The following is a 21,701-nucleotide window of genomic DNA, read 5'->3' as shown; positions in this document are numbered from 1 at the left end:
GTTCTTCTAGGACATCTCCCAGAAACACAAAAAATAGGCATCTTTTCTGTGACATAACACTGTGAGCAAATGGTCTATGGATACAGTATAGCCATTGTTTCCCCATCCCATTTCCAGAAATGCTCACCTTCTTCATCACCTTGGGGCTGAGTCTCCAGTGCAGGAGCCGAAGCATCATCTGAATTCAGAATGGAAAATATTTGCAAGGAGACTACAATTATGAGAGTAAGCTAAATAAGGGGACATACTTGATTGAGACTATAAAAAAAATGCATGTAGCCCAGACCATCCAATATATAAGCAAATAATATCAGTGTTATCATATACATTTTTTTTTAAAAAAAACATTTCACATTTGAATGGTACAAGTGGGCCCTTCAACAAAAATTTGCCCTGCCTGTATAGGAATCCCTTCCCTCTCCCCTCATTGGCTGTGTCCCCCCCCCCTGCCCCGCCAAGTCTTCCAATCAGCATTCTGTGTCCCTAAGCACACTCAGCCCTCATTGGGGTGTTGGGAGGTGGAGTGGATCTCCACTCTTTAGATATTTTTTGCTTTTCATTCATTCATTTATTAGATCTATATACCACCCTTCATTAAAAGATTTCAGAGATAACTATCTTCCTTTTGTGCATAGATGGTGCCTGCCGAGGGAACATTTCTTGATCTTCTGGCCAGTTTAGTCACTAAACCCAAAATGCATTTGCAGAGTCAGGAGGGTTTTCTTTTACGGAGGTTCATGTGGGCAGATCCCCACAAAAAGCCATTTGCCAAATAATAAAGAGAGACACCTACACAGGAAAGAGTTTTTACAAGGGTTCACATGGCAAACGGGTTGTCTGAATAGTCTGTCAAGAGCACAAAGTGCTTTTTGTGTGTGAAATCACAAGCATTGGGGAAATGCACTTCTTCAGTCTGTGCTCTGACCAAACAATGACGACCATCCGTTTTCTCTGTGCTCAGACTGAGCAATGCGGACCATCCATTTTGTCTGCGTACAGTCTGAAAGAAATGGCCTGTATGCAGTAGGCAACTGGATTTACAGAAACTTGAAACAAAAGCAGAGTTTGGCACAACAAAATGCTGCTAATTCTTCTGCAGATTACACAAACAAGTTCTCTAGACAAGTTTTGATTTGCTGCATATTTCCTATACTCATGCTACCCAACAAAGGAAAATATAGTAAAAATTAGAAAGAGATCGAGTCCTGTAAAATGTGTTGATTCAAGTTAAGACCAAATGCCACAAATCCTTTGCAAAATCAAAGCACTTTGGGAAAACAATGCTTTCGTTTTTTATATCTGGGGTGGGGGTGGGGAACAGTTTGTCTGAAAATCATCTTTTCACATAAGCAATGAAGGGGAATATGACTGTGAGCCATGATGGCTAGGGCTGATGAAAGATGGCACTTCAGAAACCTACAAGTTCTCCAGCCTTGTAAGAAAGACTGGAATAACTGGAATAAGACTCTTGAAACCTTACTGAAATGGCCAGGGCTGTTGGCTGTGTCTCATCTGAAGCTGTCTTTTGCTTGGATGCCGGATAGTAGTCAAAACCAAAGCTGGTGTGGATTTTAATCTTTATAAAAACACCACTGTTTTAATCTGTTTTTTACAGATAATTTCAGTGTTTTGTTTTATTTTCTTCTGATTTCTTTATTTTTTTGAAGAATATAATATTATATTATTAGAATTTTTCTTTTACAATCAAGTGGTATGTAATTTTTGATAACTGTTGTTGTTTAGTCGTTTAGTCGTGTCCGACTCTTCGTGACCCCATGGACCATAGCACGCCAGGCACTCCTGTCTTGCACTGCCTCCCGCAGTTTGGTCAAACTCATGTTCGTAGCTTCGAGAACACTAACTAAAAAATAGGGACCCAGGTGGCACTGTGGTTAAACCACTGAGCCTAGGGCTTGCTGATCAGAAGGTTGGCGGTTGGAATCCCTGTGACGGGGTGAGCTCCCGTTGCTTGGTCCCAGCTCCTGCCAACCTAGCAGTTCAAAAGCATGTCAAAATGCAAGTAGATAAATAGGAACCACTACAGCGGGAAGGTAAACGGCGTTTCCATGTGCTGCTCTGGTTTGCCAGAAGCGGCTTTGTCATGCTGGCCACATGACCTGGAAGCTGTACGCCGGCTCCCTTGGCCAATAATGCAAGATGAGCGTGCAACCCCAGAGTCGGTCACGACTGGACCTAATGGTCAGGGGTCCCTTTACCTTTACCTTTAACTAACTAAAATAATGATGATGTTCCCCAAACAAAAAGGAATGCACCAATGCAGCTGGCTAAGTGATGTTGTAAAGGCCTTTCCAGTGTAGAGCAGGTGAGTCTCTCCAGAACCTTGCCATCATCAAGTCACAATCCTGTACAGCAGTAGTATACACTGCAACTGCTCTGGCTTGTCATCAGTAGTGGTCACTGCCAGAGAACATTCAAAGATACCATGAGAATACTGACAGCATTCTGCGTGAGGCTAACTTGTGGGTAACTCAAGTAACCTCTAAAGGAAACAGCTGCCTCTGAAGAGCCTAGAAAGACTAGGTGTGTGTGTGTGTGTGTGTGTGTGTGTGTGTGTGTGTGTGTGTCTTTCTCTCACAATGTTCAAGCAATATTGCACAAAAATGAGAGGAACACAGTACCTGGCAGATGAGAGAGAAAAGGCAAGAAGCTGACAAGAGGAAGCCAAGATTTTTTTGGAGAGAGGACAGCTAGTCTCTTTTTGTGTGTACGGTGGCTGCGCTGCAGAGAAATTTGTTTGAATTTGTCGAAACAAATACCCTTCTGTCTGCGTCAGATTCCTAAAAGGGTGCCATAGGGCCTTTTTACATCATGCAAGCAACTTCATAAATCATTATTTCATGGCTGGTTTTAGAGATTTAGCTGAGTTACTGGCATCTCCCACAGACTCCGGTTGCCAGCAAACATTTCTCAGGTAAGAATCACAGAGGTGTTTGCTAGGATTAATGCTCATCGGAGAGAGCACGGGTTTTTTTCTCCAAGAATGCCAAGAATAATAATGATGAAGTAGTCGGTGGAGGGAAGGAAACTTGAATTCAGTCAGCTTCTGCTCCTGCGCTTCTGAACAGATGACTAGCACTAAGAGAGCTATTGCTCTTCTTTGCTGTGTCCAACACCCCCATTTTCACCTGACAGCCTATGTAGTTGCTTCTGCCAGCATTACTTCCTTGGCCACCGCTCAGCTGTACATGTGGTGGGGTGAAATCCTGACATCGCTGCTGCTGGACAGGATTAGGCAGGGGTGGCTGTTGGGTCAGGGTTGTGAGGTTGCACCAGAAGAAGCACCAGAGTGGCAGTGGCAAGTCTCACTGGTGCAACCATCTGGCCCCCAACTTGCTGCTGACTTACTCCTATCCAGGTGTCAGGAGAGTGTCTCCATCCCATTGCAAGTGCTGCTACTGGCTGTTCATAGAGTTGTGAGTTTAGGGCCGGTTGGCTGTATGCCCAAGTCCCTTCCAATTCCTGGATCCAACAAGGATCCAATAGATGGAATAGCCAAGCCAGCTTCTTGGTAATGGCCCACTGAGTATGGCTTGCTAAGGTAACAAAGGAAGTAGCTCTGTGCCAGAGGAGAAATGGGTGGGCCCCACTTCCTCAATGGTCTGGTAGTTAGAAAGACAAAAGCCAGAGTTGAGGTGTGTGATTAAAAAGCAAGAAGCAGGCTGGGCATTATCATTCCTTTTGGAGTGATAATGCTATAAGCCCTCCATCATAGACTCAGGTTGTATATATGTGCAAATCAACCATATATCCTAAAGACACCACAGTCTCCGTTGTCCCTCATTCCAAGGAAACTGAACTCTGCGTAAGCACCTGGAACCTCACACTGCTTGGACATTAGGGTGGCATGCAACCATATATTTGTGTGGACAGGCAGAGACCCCCTAACCCCATGCGACTCCCTAGTGGAATAAAGACTCTGAGGTTAGGCGGGAACCTCCAGGTGTCCAGCTTGGGAGGGGGCAAAGCCAGGTTGTATTTTAGAGAGCCATGTAGGATCAGGGGGCTGTGCACAACCACACAAAAAAGCCCCCATTTGATGTGGGGAGCGGTCACTGTATGCACAAAAATATATTGGCCATGTCTAAAGAAACATATAAGGAAGAGTACAAAAAGGCCCCCTTGCCCTGCTGAGATTCCTGCTTTCAGGTGATTGGACTAGACAACACTTGGGGTCCCTTCCAACTTTACAATTCTATGCTTCTATGAAACACAGATGCACAAAGTACACGAATACGAACATTTTCTTGTTTTATATTTCTTGTTTTATATTTGTGGGCTTTAAGATGAGGGTGGGTTTTAGGGGGGTGGGGTGGGGTTGCGAGACATTGCTGGAAGAAGAGGCCCTCAAAATCCTAAATGCAAATAATACTAATTCTAATCCTATGTCCAACTTTAGTTTGGCTAAAAATATAGTGTCATTTAAAAAACAAAACAAAACGGAGTGCCTTTTAAATGTCTGATAACATTATATGGAATACGTATAGCTGATCCCTGCAAAACCTTTCAATACAAAACATGCCGATCTCTTACAAAACACATGTTGGCTCTGACTGGCAACTGGGATCCCAAGATGCCCCTTAAACATCTTTCAAGATGTTTGAATGATGAACATTGTGAAGTATTAAGCTTAACAGTAATTCTGCCATGTTTAGGTAAATAGGGTCTGGCAGCTGACTGGCCTCCGTAGCAGGAGTTGGCTTCATAAAGTTTCCAGATTCACACCTGGTTTTGTTCCATATATATCAGGCACTGTTTGTAGCTGGGGGCAGGTGATAAAACTTATTCATTGCTGCCCAGCCTCAAAATCCAGGAAACTTTTAAAGATGGGCACAGCGCATGCTGGCTACACAAAGTGCCAAAACAACCAAATTTACGATCTGTATTGAGTTTCTTCAGAAAGTTATGAACACCTGGAGCCCACGCATTTGCCTGGCAAATGTATCAAAGAAAGATTGTCCTCGAGTAATATATGCATAATTTATATTACTCAGTTTAAACAGCTACTGATTCTTTTCATAGGAGTAAAAGAGAAAATGGCAATTATTCCTAAGGATCCTGTGCAGGATCATAAATTAAGGATAGTTACATAATTTCCCATCTGTCACATATCCTTAGCTTGGGCACTTAGAGGGGGGGGAACCCCACACATATTAAATATAGTTGAATATGCATTACCATTAATCTTGGAGCTAATGCCATCGACTACAGTGGGAGGTAAACTGGTCCAGACATATGAATGATTTTAGCACCAGCACATAAAAAGCTATAAGGATATATCATTAATAATAACAGCAACTGCTTGGCTCTGAATATGATCCATCAGTTTTAATCATTACAATAACTCATCGTAACAGAATTTAACCTCAGTCGCCACAGTGATGGAATAAATAATGGCACTGACATTTTGATCCTAAACCAAAATTGGCTTTACAAAAAGGTGCAGAATGGTCTGATGCACTAGGATGAGGGTTAATAGAGACATTTTAAAACAACCACAACAACAACAACAACAACCCAGCAATGCAACAATTTAATAGAGGCTCTACTTTTGATACAACTGATATTTCGAAACTAGAAAAGGTTTAATCTAAGATGAGTTAAAACCCCTGATGTTAAAAACAATTGTCTTAGTTCAAGGAGGAAAATCCACAGCTTTCCATTCCCATTTGCATAGGAACACTTATTTGGGCTGTTCTGCTGAAATGATGGCAGAGGCCAATAACTTAAGAAAGGAATATGGAGTGCTGTTTTTCTAGAAAAAATGGTGTCAAAACTCACCATGAATTCCTCCCTTGTTGTCTTATAATTCCAATGGCTCCCACCTGAGAGATGCCGGAACCGAGTTCCAGCAAGTTCTGGGGGGGGGGGGAGCCCTGGGAATATGTCATAAGTCACTTATACATGACTAGTTCCATGTGTCCAGAACTGAAATAATTAGGTTGGATGTAAAAATCATTAATTCCAAAGGATGAAATGTCAGAGTACACAATGGAAGTCCGCAAAGGGGAAATATGAAAGTAGAGGATAATGCATTTTTTAAACTGGGGTATGAGTTACCTACCTCATTAGGTAACTAATCCTGTTGTCTGGAAGCATTTAGGATGCCCCTATAAATATATGCGGGTGGCGATGTGAGTTAAACCACAGAGCCTAGGGCTTGCTGATCAGAAGGTTGGCGATTCGAATCCCCGCAACGGGGTGAGCTCCCATTGCTCAGTCCCAGCTCCTGCCAACCTAGCAGTTCGAAAGCACATCAAAGTGCAAGTAGATAAATAGGTACCGCTCTGGTGGAAAGGTAAATGGCGTTTCCATGCTCTGCTCTGGTTCGCCAGAAGCTGCTTTGTCATGCTGGCCACATGACCTGGAAGCTGTACGCCGGCTCCCTCGGCCCATAAAGCGAGATGAGTGCCGCAACCCCAGAGTCGGTTACAACTGGACCTAATATTCAGGGGTCCCTTTACCTTTATAAATATATGTGGCTGCATACATGGGCATCCTGATGCCTGCCCTGAAAGGCTTGAGTACTTTTTTGAAAGCCCAATTAGAACAAGAAGATCAGGGAACGTTCGCAAAGTCTCGTCCCAGGTGGGATATCTCTCTCCAATGCAGGAAATAATTTATTGTGCCTTGAGGCAGGGGAAATAAGCAGTGGCGGTCACTGGACATGGCTAGCACAGGTCCTGCTTGCCTCAATCATGCTCACAAACATTCAAGCAGGGTGCTCACTTTTGCTCAAATGCTTGTAGCTTTATATTCAAATGTGTGAATCTTCACTGCATCCCTTAGACAGTCACAGGACAACTGTGCTTTAAGGTTGTGGGGAAATGTGACAGTCGTGTCTCAGGGCAATGATGTTTGATAGCTCTGGGACTCTTCTGTTCCAGGCTGAGTGAAAACAAGAATATGAATACATACTGCTAAGATAACGTTAATACATCTGCTTGTCAGTAGGCATCCAACCTTATTTTTATTTGCAGTAGATTACCCCACAGGAATGTGCTCCAGCTTGCTGTTTAGAATGTCAGGCAGGAATATTTTTCAGGAGATTTATATCTACGGAAATCCACCAAGACGTGGCCTCTACTTGCCAGCAGGTTTACACCCAAAACTAAATCAAGTTACCTACTTGAAACAACAGGCTGGTTAGAGTCTTGGCATTGAACTAGGAAGACCCAGGGTCAAATTGCCAGCAATCCATCAAGCTCACTGGGTAATATTCAGCCCTGGGTAATATTCAGCCCGGTATTATCACCTATCCTAACCTACCTCACAGGGTTGATGTAAGGATAAAGTGGGGGAGCATACAAGTAAGCCCTGAGCCTTCAAGCGGAAACATGTCTTTGTCATGTTTAACTAGACATGACAAAAAACATTGCAGGCAAATGTATATCACCTTAATCAGGGCAGACTGTGTCAGTTGTTCCCTGTGTGCAGTGGAGATAGATCCAGTTGGTGCAGACCTATCATTAAATCAATGGCTGCTTAATTTTCTGGGAATGAATGGTGCTGGATCTAACAGAATCATCTCTGTGCCCAGGCTTATCCTGTGCTGCTTCTATCAGGCAAAAGACGTATCCATAGTCAATGGAGAGCAAATTTCCTATTTCATTATAAGATATTTACCTGTTTTTCCTGTACCTTCACGTTGTGGCAACTTCTCATTTAGGGAACCTAAAAGGTTAGAAGAGGGGGGGGGGAAGGTGAATTAGAGGAGGGGAAAGCAGATGTGTGATCAAGAGCAGATCCACACAGTGGGTGGGATTCACTTAACAAGCCCCGTCAGTGGAAGCTCTGTGCAAAGACCTCCATTTGCACAATGATGCTTCCCACCCTCTTCCCTCATGCTCCCAAAACTGGCTGCCCCAGAAGAGTGCATGGAGGAGGAGAGGGAGATCATTCTGTCTGGCAAGCTGAAATACTTGTGCAGACAGCATTCATCATAGCATGACCATTGAATTCCACCTTATACTTTTAAATCACAGTCAGCACACTTCTAAAGGACATGATTTCCTTCAAAGAATCCTGGGAGCTAGAGTTTCCCCCTTGCAGAGCTACCATTTCCAGCACTATTATCAAACTACAGTTCCCATGATTCTTGTGGGAAGCCATGTGTTTGCAAAAGGCACACTGTCAATCTGCCCCAAGGAGAGCGAGAGCGAGTTGGCAACCTTGGCAAGGTTGTGGTAATATAGGAGAACTGAGGAGGGAAAGCAAAACAAATGATTCTGTGAAGCACTTACAGGATACTTTTCACAACTCCTATAGTGCTAAGCACATGAGAAAGAAACTATGCAGAAGCAAATATTTTTGCACACAACTTCAGGGGAAACGTTAGCTAACAACAGGGTGTACGTACATCACCTTTCCCTGCAACCATTTAACACCTGTTTCTAAATTTCCGTTCCGTCTCCCAAGGGCTCAGTGGCTCTGGAATTTCTTTCAGTTCCCTAAATGTTGATATCTTGACTTAGGGAGCAGTAAAAATGTCTGTGTTGCATCTGGTACTTTTCAGCAGACAGTTTGTGGGGGATGGGAGTATTTATCTTTATGCTGCCAGGAGAGCACATTTGATTACTTTGTACCTCTCAAGTTGACCGGTTTTCTTACAATAGTAGACTAACGGGGGCAGGAGGCACTGGAGAACCTGTGAACTGTAATAATGCTTAGCGCCCATCGTCTAAGACTGGGGTGTGCAAAGTTGATTTCAATATTGGTGGCCTAACTGTTTTTTTTCAAGGATGGATCAATTGTAGCAAACACAGCATAGCCTCATTTATCCAAACAGCCTTGTCCAGGAAGCAGTGGGAACATGCAGATAACCAGGAGTTCAGATGCACAGGAATGTTGTATCCATAAGAGTTACACTGTGACCTACGTGAGCTCATGTGGAAGGCAAAGAGTTAGATAACAAATAATTGGGATTTCAGCTAATCTGCAAGAACAGTGTTGAATGAGTTCTGTGGGTGGCATAACGCAGATAGACTTGAGTGAATCTAGTGAGGATTCCGGGGGAATAGCAACAGGGTGTGTAGTTTAGCTACAGGCAATTTCTAGGGGTACGTCCAAGGCCATGAAAAAAAAACCCCACTGAAGGACCAAAACGTATGAGAACTGAAAGCAGGATTCACCTAATGTAGGGTTGTCCTATGTCCAGAATTTCATGGACATACCCAGAATACTGCAGCCGAAAGCAGTGCCCGGGCAGATTATCAGGGATAATCCGGATGTATGGCAACCAATGTCTGCAAAGTTATTTTTGCTGATGTCCCTCAAAAATAGCTCAAAAGCATCCAATTTCTTTGCGATTTTGCAAGCTCAACAACTTTTCTGTCCAGATTTTCACTTTTTGAAATATGGCAAACCTACCTAATGAGTCCTATTAGTGCAAGCCCAGCATGAGGTCTTCCACCTGTGAAATGGGTTTCCCCCCTCTCCCATCCACATGATCCAGGTGCACTGAAATTGGCTCAAACTGGGGGAGAACCCTTAGAATAGTGGTAGGGGGAGAGGGGGGATTGTTCAGCAATGTTGAACCCCACCTACAGTCTATTGTATCACACCAGACTAAGTAATTAATTTATCTTCTAGGACCCTTGCAGAGGAAGAATATGGGATGTTTTCCCCAACTCAATAATGCAATGAAAATAATTTAAATGAATATTACACAAATGAAGCTTATTTTTAAACATTGATCATGTCCATGTTTTGTGCAAGAAACACAAAAGGAGCTGGGGGAGATGAGCTTCAACACTAATTTGATATATCCACCCTACCACCCAAATAACCAAATATAAATACAAAACCAAATGACCAAATATAAATACAAAACAGACTGAATTCTGTCTCATAAAACATCCAATAGTAAACCCATCAGTTTGAGCTTTTTGTGAAGACTCAATGCTTTGAGTTAACTCAGAAGTTCAATGCTCCCCACAGTTAAAAGGGGTGAACTTTGACTAGATTGTGCCTACTTAAGGATTTAAAAATGCACTGGATTTATTGGAACCCCTTCACCCACATATGTTTTTTATCACTGTTGCCCACAGTCCCTGAGCCCATTGATCTGGCAATTATTCTCTTTGTGAGAGGCGGGGGCTAAGATCTGGAAACCAATTTTATTTGCATATCAAAAGGCAAGTCTAGGCAAGTGATCTACTAGAGCAACAAAGGCAGTTTCTGCCCCCCCCCCAAAAGCCAAAACCAAACTAGAAGGGATCTAGATAATCAGTATAATCAAAGAAAGCCTGGAGTTGACTAGGCACTAGCCACTTTTTGGGGGCGGGGGCAGTATTTGAAACTGCTTGGATGATAATCATCCAAATCTAAGTGACCCAACAATAGGTTTTTCCATAAGAGATGTACCACCACCTCTTTCAGTATCAATGGAACATGCCTCTCACTCAGAGATGTTCATTGTTCCAGTTTCCAGATATCCAGCCCCAAGAGCTACCATAGGCAAGAGTGGGGGGTGGGACAGTGGGCGGAAAGACACGCAGGTTTGTTTGTAGGGCCACCTTAAACCTTCTTAAACCTTGACAGTGTGTTGGATCTCTAAATGCCCCCATAAAGTTTGGGGAATCTTAGGACTTAGAGGTGAAACGTGAAAATTGGCTGTTTGGCTTGCAAGACTGCGGACTGCATGGTGAGTTGAATTTGGGATTGAATTTGATCGCTTGTGGACGTACCCTACATATCAGTCTGAGGTCATTTTAAGTTTTGCACAGAGGATCTATGAAACTACAATCTTCTTTTAATAACTTCAATAGGAAGTTAGCTTGCTGTTTGAAGTACTGTTGGCTATTACATTGGGACATGAGGTTCATCCAAATCCAAAGTTCATAACTCCACTCAAATGATGGGAAACCAAACCACATGGAATCCAAGAAGGAAGAAAAATCATCTAATCCAGTGTGAGGCTTAAAAGCCAACCTTAGCAGAGAATTAGTTGAGCTTTTCAGGAAAGCCGAAATGTCTATCTGTGAGTGTAGGAAATTTCCATTACTGCACCAGATGTAGGATCTTTTCTTTCCCGATAAACAATATGTTTATAGGCGGATTAAAACAGTCAAATAAAAAGTTGAACAGATTCTTTTAGACATGATATATGTCTTTACCTGGGCAACGTGGAGTTTTATGTGCTACAGCTGTACCACTGATGGGACGACCATTGGAAGTGACACACCAACAGTAGCCTGTGTAGCTGTGGCACTGGACCTGTCAGAAAACAACACAAAGTATATGTAACAGAACATGCACAGTTTAGCGTTTCAAATTTTCATTAAAAACAGTTTTATCAATTAGCTACTATACTCTGCTATAATCCTCTATATTACCATTAAAGGTAAAGGGACTCCTGACAATTAAGTCCAGTCGTGAACGACTCTGGGGTTGCGGCGCTCATCTCGCTTTAAAGGCCGAGGGAGCCGGCGTTTGTCCACTTCCGCAGACAGTTTTTCCGGGTCATGTGGCCAGCATGACTAAGCCGCTTCAGACCTAACACCCAGACTTTTCTCTAGTGTCAATGGCCTCCATTTTTTCCCTGTAGGACATGGGGTGCAATCTGGGACTCAGCTGAGAGGGGACAAAATCTGATGTTCACCCCAGACTTTGGAAATCAACAAGGACACATTTAGTCTTTAACTGTACTTTCAAAGTGTAATCGTGTACTTTTCCCCAGATGGACAGGAAAGAGCTGAAGAAATATTGCTTCCTAATGTTGTTGACTATAGTCAAGTGTGAGACCCACACGTCACACAGTTCACCGGCCTTAAGCTAAGAGTTCAGGATTGACATTCCCAAGTTTATAAAGGCACATATATTCCTTTTAGCCGTTTTAAAATATGAACTGTGACATCAGAGCAAACCCATAGTTATTCTGAGTCGGAAAAATGAGCTGCTGCAACCAGATGCAACAGACATAAATCTGAATTGATAGACATGCCAGATAAATAGTCAAGAATTTTCAGCCAACCTGGCTGTAAGTCCCATCATCATTGCATTCTGGAATAAACACTTGCTGGAACTCTTTGCGTGCTTGTTCCTGAGTGTACTTCCTCTCTGCCACACATCTTGAAAGATCTAAAGAAAGGAAAGCAATACTGTGTTAGTGCCTCTGTACATCAGAATACCGTAAAATAGAATAGGTGTGAGTGATGCGGATTCCATAGGCTGGCTCTGCACAGCTTCCTTTGAGTTGTCAGTTTTCTCCTTGAATATTCAGAGCAAGTCTTCAGCCAGGGAAATTTAGGAAACACCCAAAAGGAACAGAATACTCAGACTCTGATCCAGATGCCCATGAAGTATACTTTGCAAAATTGTATGGATCCTTGCTCCAATTTTGCAATAACAACAGCCACACATGCTGTCTGATCGGCCTTAATGTACCAGAAGTGTGAGAGCCAGTGTGGTGTAGTGGTTAAGAGCAGTAGACTCGTAATCTGGGAAGCCGGGTTCGCATCTCCGCTCCTCCACATGCAGCTGCTGGGTGACCTTGGGCTAGTCACACTTCTTTCTGAAGTCTCTCAGCCCCACCCACCTCACAGAGTGTTTGTTGTGGGGGAGGAAGGGAAAAGGAGATTGTTAGCCGCTTTGAGACTCCTTAGGGTAGTGATAAAGCGGGATATCAAATCCAAACACTTCTCTTCTTCAGAAGGCCTTTTTTTGGGGGGGGGGTTACTAAATATAAACATGCCTCTGAAATATAGCTTGCTTGAAAAAACAACAACACATAACTCATTTGTGGTTAATATTTCCCTGTCATACCATGTTTCATACATTTGGAGGGAGGGGGTTTGAAATAGAAATGTGTTCATCTTGTAATGCTCAGGCATATATTGAATCAAGCAGCAGTCCCCTTCATCCCAGAGAAGGGGCTATAAAATGCCTCCCACTCATCCCAGATGCCAGACACTAAGGCACTAAGATTCCAGAAAGTAGGAAAAGGAGAAAAGTGGCTGTGGCCTTTCGTTCCTGCTGCTGTTGCTACTTCTGTAACTGCCACTAGACTGGGAAAATGACAAAGAAATATGGTAATCAGAAAGGGCAGTACTTAGGCATGGATTGGGGGGAGGATTAGGCAACAATGGTGTGCTCCTAATGATGTCATCAGAAGGACAGCAGAATTCCTGAATTTTGACCTAGGCATGAAAAAACAAAGCTGTATTTCCAATCTTCCAGGAAAATAGTTGGCTTTACCAGCACCAGGACCACAGGAATTTGCCCAAAGGGGGGGGGGAACTATGCACCTTTGCAAGTATCATATTTAATAAAGACTTCTATAGCCAATTCCTGTTACTGTAATTATGTACTGCACTATTAAAGTCCATTAAAAATATCACATTTGAAGACCAAGTAGAAATCAAATGGATTCATTAACTAGCATACATAATTAATGCTGTAAAAAGTATCTGATTCTGTGATGAGTTCCCTGCTCCCCTTGATTCAAAGTTCAACTTACTTGGAAATCCAATGAAGCCTATCCTGAAATCCTTACCCCATCATTCTCCACCAACAGGACTAGCTGTTTTCTTTCATTACTTGCTTTTGTTAAAACTGTGAGTGTAACTGGTTTAATTGACACTAAAATGGGAATGCCTATGTGTGTTGGTGAAAGGGTTTAACTGGTATATTCCATCGAAGCTGAAGTACAACAAGAAGGGCTCTGTCTCACTTTTAACTGTGTTAATAATTAACTAATTGTTGTTCTCTAGCAGCTAACATGTGAGTGACTGTATGCATATTGTATGATGCTTTTGTTTTTGAAGATAGTTCTGCAAGTAAATATTTAATTAAATTTATTGCCTTGGTAATGTTTTTCTTCCAAAAGGACTCAATTTCTATGCATCCAGTCACTTCAAACTGCAACATTAATATCTGCAATAAAAAGTGTACTTAGTTTTCTTGGACTTCCCACACTCCACGAGTCCTTTTGAAGATATTTGGGAGGGTTTTTTTTTTTTACATACACATATATGCAGTGCTATTTTTTCTAAAACAAATGTTTAGGGGTATTCTCATTTTGACTCAAGAAAACATAGCTGCCAAGTCTCCCGTATTCCCCGGGAAATCCCCGTTTTTCCAGCTGTTCCTAGCTGAAAAAAACAGATTTTTTTTGTTTTCCCCCTGTTTATTATGGCGCGACGGCCATTTTGGAACTGGGCGGAGCATGCTCAGAAGCGACTTTTGATGCTGCTCTGCCCAGTTCCAAAATGGCTGCAGTGCGACTTCTGGCGCGGCAGCTATTTTGGAACTGGGCAAAGCAGCATCAAAAGTCACTTCTGAGCATGCTCCGCCCAGTTCCAAAATGGCGGCAGCGCTACTTCCGGTCTGCTACTTTCGGCCCGGTCCCTTATTTCTTCGACAGCAACTTGGCAGGTATGTCAAGAAAACCACCATTTTATAGCTCAAATTGGGAAAAATAAATACAGTAAATGGACAAAAGTACAAAGATTCACAAAATGTTGAGGGGTATGTGTACCCCTGCATTCCCACAGAAAAAAGCACTGCATATATGGAAGTTCAAAGACTTATCACTCCTTTGCTTGAGACTGCAACACTCTGGGGGAATTTTTTAAAGTTCAGTTTCAATTTGGACAACATTTAATGACAAATTTCCGCTTTCCAAAGCGCGAAACTTCCTACTCTCATTAGAAGTACATTTTGGTTTTGGGAAGGAAAAATCCCTCATATCTGAGGCATCTGATGAAGTGGGCCCTGGTCCATCAAAGCATCTGCCACAATAAATCCATCCATCTTTAAGGTGCCATGAGAAACTCCCCCCCCCCCCCTATAAAGGCCAGTTTCTTAAATTCACACCAAAGGCTCTTGCTGTAGTTGGGTTCTGCTGTGGTAGTCAACTGCCAATGTTTTTAAAAGTAAGAATAAAATACAACTGCTTTGCCCAGCTTTCATACCATACGCCTTATCCCAAGCTTATAAGTTTGCTCATGCTTATACACTACTTACTAGCATGTGGTTTTAATGGAGAGAGTGTTTCGGCTGAAAATAAATCTCTCCTTTGGTGGACTTCTGTCTTCATTTTCAGTGCAGCATGTGGTTTAAATGGCAAAAGGAAAAGTGATCTAAATTCCAGGACGCGAGAGTTCCAATCCTCAACGCACTTTGTCAGGAGCAAGCCCCACTGAGATGGATTGCACCTATTCTCCTAAAGAATGTGTGAAGGATTTCATCCAAGCTCTCTCATACGAGGCTGATAGTATTATAAATCAGTTCTTACATAGGAATTATCACTGAAGGGTGCTAGAGAGATGAATTCCTATAGATTTCTCCTGACTGAAACATCCTTCTTTGTAGTCTATCCAATATTCTAGGAGCTTACATAAAGTTAAATCTGATGGAAAAGGACACCTGCTAACGTTTCTGGAATTATTCAAGCACAGGAAGCTGCCTCCTATTGTCATGGAGCTGAAGTGCATGTTTCTACCTCAAGACAAGCAATGTTACCATGTTGCTCTTCTGGCTGTTTAGGGCAGGGGTGGAGAACCCGTGCCCCCCCCCAGATGCTGTCATACAGCAGTCCCCACCATCTGTGACCATTGGCCATGCAACCTGGGGATGATGAGAGTTGGGGTCCAACAACATCTAGAGGGCCACAACTTTCCCATTCATGGTTTAGGGCACTGGTTTTCAAGTGCAGATGTTTATTAAAGGTTCCTCAGATTTCCTCACATTTAGTTATGTGGAAAGTTCCACGTCTTGTCCTCTTTATGAGCCATCCATGAGCGATATCATATGCCTTAGCTTTACAGTGAGGTCCAGTGCCGCGGGCCTTCTGGCGGTTCCCTCAGTGCGAGAAGTGAGGTTGCAGGGAACCAGGCAGAGGGCCTTCTTGGTAGTGGCGCCCGCCCTGTGGAATGCCGTCCCGACAGGTGTCAAGGAAATAAAGAAGTATCTGACTTTTAGAAGACATCTGAAGGCAGCCCTGTTTAGGGAAGTTTTAAACGTTTGATGTTTTATCATGTTTTTAATATTCTGTTGGGAGCCGCCCAGAATGACTGGGGAAACCCAGCCAGATGGGCGGGGTATGAATAATAATAAGTTGTTGTTGTTGTTGTTGTTGCTGTCACAGTCTGGTTCGATTTGTGCATTTAATCCTAGGTATCTCATTGAATGGCAAAGGTGAAAATACATATTTTTACAAATGGACTTGTTTCAAAGATGAGTATTTTTTTCCCCTCAGCAAGAAAATTCCATACAGGCCAGGCCCCATTTAAATGGGACAAAGCAAGCTTACCCTGTTTTCTCTAGGCCAGTGAGTATTCATGTACAATATATTATACTAATTTCTGCAGTTATCTATCTTTTTATTTTATAAACAGAAATTCCTACTCGACAGATCAAAATAATACTTATCACTGAGAAAAGACTACTTAGAAAGTGATTAAAGTAAAATGTTTGAAATAAAATATACCCTAAGGGCAAGCCACAGACGCTTAGCTGTTCTTGAACCAAATGTAGAGGTTTTCTTAAATCTGTAAAGATTTGAATAGATGGGACTAATATTAAGTCACACAATTTGGAAACTTCTAAGATTTCCCTCTGCACCCACACCCACTTTATATGGATGTTTCCGTTTTCTGGCTTCTCTCCCCCCCCCCATTTTTCAGAATGCCGAATTTCAGTGACATCTTGTGGAAGCATCCGCACAAGCTTTAAGTTGGTTTTATACCAGTTAAACCAGGGATGGGGAACCTGTGGCCATCCAGTTCCAATAAGTCATCATGGCTAAATGGTCCCTTGAGTAAAGGTGAGGTATAAATGCAATAATAATAGATAATTTGCTGGAGATGCTCCCCACACTGCTGAGCCATTTCCATATTTTAAAAGACAGGCAGTTGCAAAATGTGAAGGATGCGACAAGCTGATCCATAAATGACAGCACCAACATTTCAGCATCCAGTGGTCTGTTCTTCAAAGTATATTTCACCATCCACATATGTTGTTCGCCCAAAAAGTCAGGTCTTTGGGGTGGGGCAGCTTGCCTTAGTGGATTTAAAATATAAGAGAAGTACACCGGTTCACTTGTTAGCTGACATTAGTGAGAAATAGTTCGCTGAACTGTTGAAATTCTTTACCTATTCCTCAATGTGTCAAAACACAGACTTCCTGCTTTTTAATAGGGATATTAAGATACTGAGAAGAGTAGCCAATTTTAAATGGCACGAGCCAAGGGATGAGCCAAATTTTGCAAAGTATAATATATTAATATAAAAGCTTGGTTGATTGTTTCAGCTATCTCAATTTTATTTTTGCATGTTTCATACTGACCCAAAGTTACCTGCAAACTAAAATTAAAAACAGAACCTCAGCAGATTACTGGCCGAGCCGGACTTTTGCTAGTCAACTGCTAGCTTTTATTTAGTCATTTCATATTGATTACACTGAATTCTGTTTTATTTTTCACGAAACTTGTTCTGCTGTATATATTCCTCCCCCTGTTTTGTTGATTTAAATTGTGATGACTATTGGCTTTTGTTGTGTTTATTCTCTCCTTCCTGCCTCCCTCATTTTACTTTGTATTATGGTGATTGGTGGTTTTAAGCAATACAATTGAATTGATTTTCTCAATGAGAAACTGAGCAAGAGACACATTCATAGAGGTGTTCAAATGGACCCCCTGATGTCTTCACTGAACATGAGGAGGAAATAGGATTTTGCCTCTTAGCCATTTCCAAATGCAGGTGCACCCACTAGCAACACCCCCTCTTCCACGGATGGGAAATAAATTTGATTCAGTTTGCATTTCAATATGAACCTGCCATATTCACACTTTCTGAAACATTATGCAGATTAAAATATAGCCATAATATGAAAATGTGCACTTTTCTGAATTTTGCAATGCTGGTTTTTTTTTTGGTCAAGTAATGTGTGCACAAAAGGCAGGCAATGGGGTAAATTATGCATAAAGATGCATATAATAACAAAAATAACTTGCAAAAACTCATCATATCACAGGAAATTACTTCACAAAAATATGTACATTAAGCACAATTGCATACCAAAATGTGTCTGTTAGGGAAAATTTGCACTGATCAATTTTAATGAGGATTTTATTTTAATGACAGCAAGCAAGCAACTGGTGTGTAAATGTGAAGAACTGGACTTGGAGAAATGAAAAACTGAATGAGAGGAAATGAAATGGACAAATTCACCCATCCATGCCTCATGCCTTTGACATGAGCAGAGATGGAAGTATGTGTCTTCTGTATCTGAGTAAGGCCTTCTCTCACTAAAAATGAAATAATGGCCACCAGCTGGGGTGTCATGCTCAGCGGGAACAATCACACACCCCTTTCATGTACTCACTGAACATGCAAGGAAACTCCTAATGAGTTATACATCTACAGCTATACATCTACAGAGAGGTTAAGTTTGATCTCAGACTTTCAGGTGCTATTTTGAAACAAACATACAACCCCAAAACGTTCATATATTAAAACTAGGGGTGTTCAGCACTCACATAAAAGTACAGCATTTCCACACACATGCATACACAGAAGGGCTGGTGTATAGTGCCAGAAGCAACAGACCATTTCTACCTCTTTTAAAAAAAGCAAAATGCTGCAATCTGGATCTCCGCAAAGAGACAAAGTTATCTAAGCTGGAGTGTTCTTCCATTGGCACCTAAACAGAGCCTACCTCTGAGCAATTCCCATTTGCAGCCACTCAGCAATTTAGATATTTAAATAAGGAATGCTCTACTGGAATCTTGCCCGATGAGAAAATATTTTTCGCCTTCTTTCGGCACCAGCGTAAATTCTGGTGAGGTTTGACTGTTGCTGTTCCAATTCTGCTTGAAAGCCACAGTTTCTCCTGTTTATTCCTCTCTACTTTGTGATGGGGTCATAATTCCATCTGAAACAAGAGAGTCCGTGCAGGTGTTGGGACTGGTGCCTGGAAGTAGTGTGAGGCTTGATGGAGGCCAATAAACAGAGGCTGAATCCTGATAAGATGGTGGTGCTGTGGGCGGGTATGCTGTGTCTGGGACTCAAGTGTACCACTTGTTCTAGGACAGGCTGCACTGCCCCTGAAGGAACCAGTTCATGGCCCAGAAGTTCCCTTGGATTCCAATCTGTTCCTGAAGTTCCAATTGGCTTCTGTGGCTAGCAGTGCTTATGCCCAGCTTAGGCTAGTTTGCTAGCTATAGCCATTCCTTGCCCTGGGTAGCTGGGCCCCATTTCTCTGAGCTCTAGACATCTCCCACCTGGAAAACTGCAGTGGGGTCTACATGGGGCTGCCTTTGAAACTAGTTTAGAATCTGCAACTATTCTGAAGATTTAGTTACAGATAAGTAGCCATGTTGGTCTGCTGTCGTCGAAACAAACAAACAAAAAATTCCTTCCAGTATTCTGAAGATTGCAATGGTTTGGTTGCAAGTGTCACAGGTCCTGAAAGTGCTGAAAATGCCAGGCCCAATTCAAAGTTTGGCATAAACACAAAAAATGGCCTTGGACCCAAGTACCTTTGCGAACAGGAACTATCTCAGGTATAGTTGTATGAATAGTTGATTCAAGCACACAAATACAGTCATACCTCGGTTTAAGTACGCCTTGGTTTGAGTATTTTCAGTTTAAGTACTCCGCGGACGTGTCTGGAACGGATTAATCCACTTTCCATTACTTTCAATGGGAAAGTTTGCTTCAGGTTAAGTGTGCTTCAGGTTAAGTACAGACTTCCGGAACCAATTGTGTTTGTAAACCAACGTACCACTGTATTCCCATACATGCAGGTGAAAGTATTCCTTTGTTTGTAGCTAATCTTCTTACAAAACACTATTCAGGTTATGGTGAAAGTTCCCTCAGCACCACTGCAGAGAACTGAAAACTTGAATGGACTGAAACTGCCTTACCAGTGAGATATATAGTATTTCAGGACAGAACGGAAACATGTTGGCCAGTGCATACAATGAAGATCCCTTTTCAGCGGCCAACAGTGAACATATTTGTTAGGGTATACCTTAGGGTTGCCAGATTTATTCTTTATTTTAAAAGGCTGTTCCTTATTTTGGAACAGAGCAAGCCAACAAGGCATAAATAGATGTCGTTTAGTCTAGAACATTAGAGCTAAATGTAGTATTCAGCACCTCTGTGTCCATAAGCAACACTGAAGTGCAATTAACAGGGAAACGTTTATGGCCATGATTATTGACAAACAAAGGCTGCTTTGAGATCTGGTCCCTGACACGAAAAGTTGTCGAGAAATATGTAGTCGTTGGCATCACTTGGGAATTTACTGGCCTTGCAGAAAGCCCAAGCTGAAAGTTCCATTTTTGTCCAGAATCTGAAAGTAAACTTGGCATAGACTGTTATGCATTTCAGCTCTCCGAACCACCAAAAAAACAAATTTATGGGCAGAAAAGCCAAAATATCTTTGGGAGAAAAAAAAGGTAAAATAGATCCAACTTAAAATGCCACTTCTTCCAATCCACCCACTGGATCTGTTCAGTTGGGAAATGAGCCGCTGGCAGCAGAACATTGTTCTCTTGACAGTGCCCCAGAAAGAGAAATCTGTTTTTCCTCCACTAGACACGTCTGTTATAGATATTGCACACACTGAGACAAGACACAGTAAGCTGGCAGCGATTGCAGACTTGGGGTTTGAAGATGCTGAGGTGCGAGGTGAAGAGATGCCACTCAAGCACTAAAACCCTCCACCTCAATTAACAGTTAACAGTTGTGAGACCCTGGAGAAAAAAAATGGGCCTCTTGCTTGCATATACAGAATGCTACAGAAAACAATCTAATTCTTCTCTTGATTCCACAATAAAATTGTACAGAAGGTATGGAGCACATGTGGCCCCTCAGATGGTGTTGGACTAAAAGGTAAAGCGACTCTGGGGTTGAGGTGCTCATCTCGCGTTATTGGCCGAGGGAGCCAGCGTACAGCTTCTGGGTCATGTGGCCAGCATGACAAAGCCGCTTCTGGCGAACCAGAGCAGCACACAGAAATGCCGTTTACCTTCCCGCTGTGCTTTCAAACTGCTAGGTTGGCAGGAGCTGGGACCGAGCAACGGGAGCTCACCCCGTCGCAGGGATTCGAACCGGTGACCTTCTGATCAGCAAGCCCTAGGCTCTGTGGTTTAACCCACAACGCCATTGGACTACAGTTCCAATAATCACTGACCATTGGCCATGCTGGCTAGGGCTGATGGGAGTTGAACAACAACAGGTGTGCACAGCTAAAGTCAAATTTCCATCATCCATGACCATTGCCCATATTGGCAGAGATGCATGAGCCTTGTAGTCCACAATGTCTAGGGGGCACCTTGTTGGCTACCCTTCATTATTATTAGATAGCTGCCAAAATGGAGGTAAATACTAGAGAGGCAGGTGGCTCAACCACCACCTGATATTAGTCAAGTGCCTTGAACCTTGATAGCAGCAACTGGAGACATTTTTGTATGAGAAGGCTATCCCTGAAATGTAACCCATCCATTCTATGCAATATTCCCTGTCCAGTCATTGAAACGATTTTATTGTTTTTTGTTTATGAGTTCATTTTTTTTGTATTGATCTTATTTTTATCTTATTGTATACCACTTCAGCAGATTTTGGCTGTGAAATGGTTTATAAATCTGAAAGTAAAATAAATAAATAAATAAAATTAAACTAAAGGCTAACTGCTATATGTTGGCATCAGCTTCCAACAGCTGGAGACATTTG

The 21,701-nt window shown here is 42.4% G+C and overlaps 1 protein-coding gene across 1 annotated transcript in view; it reads right to left on the bottom strand.

The window, feature by feature from the left end:
• The window catches only part of SMOC2 (SPARC related modular calcium binding 2), a 148,695-nt gene that overhangs the window by 67,414 nt on the left and 59,580 nt on the right, over positions 1–21,701 (bottom strand). The window contains exons 3-6 of the mRNA XM_035108528.2: positions 11,993–12,099; positions 11,136–11,235; positions 7,645–7,692; positions 128–178 (exon numbers count right to left, since the gene is read on the bottom strand). Coding sequence (XP_034964419.1) covers positions 128–178; positions 7,645–7,692; positions 11,136–11,235; positions 11,993–12,099 — 306 coding nt within the window. The remainder of the gene's footprint in view (positions 1–127; positions 179–7,644; positions 7,693–11,135; positions 11,236–11,992; positions 12,100–21,701) is intronic.

This window comes from Zootoca vivipara, chromosome 3 (genome assembly GCF_963506605.1).
Source record: "Zootoca vivipara chromosome 3, rZooViv1.1, whole genome shotgun sequence".
Classification (NCBI taxonomy): domain Eukaryota; kingdom Metazoa; phylum Chordata; class Lepidosauria; order Squamata; family Lacertidae; genus Zootoca; species Zootoca vivipara.
This window is presented reverse-complemented; position numbering and strand designations above follow the sequence as displayed.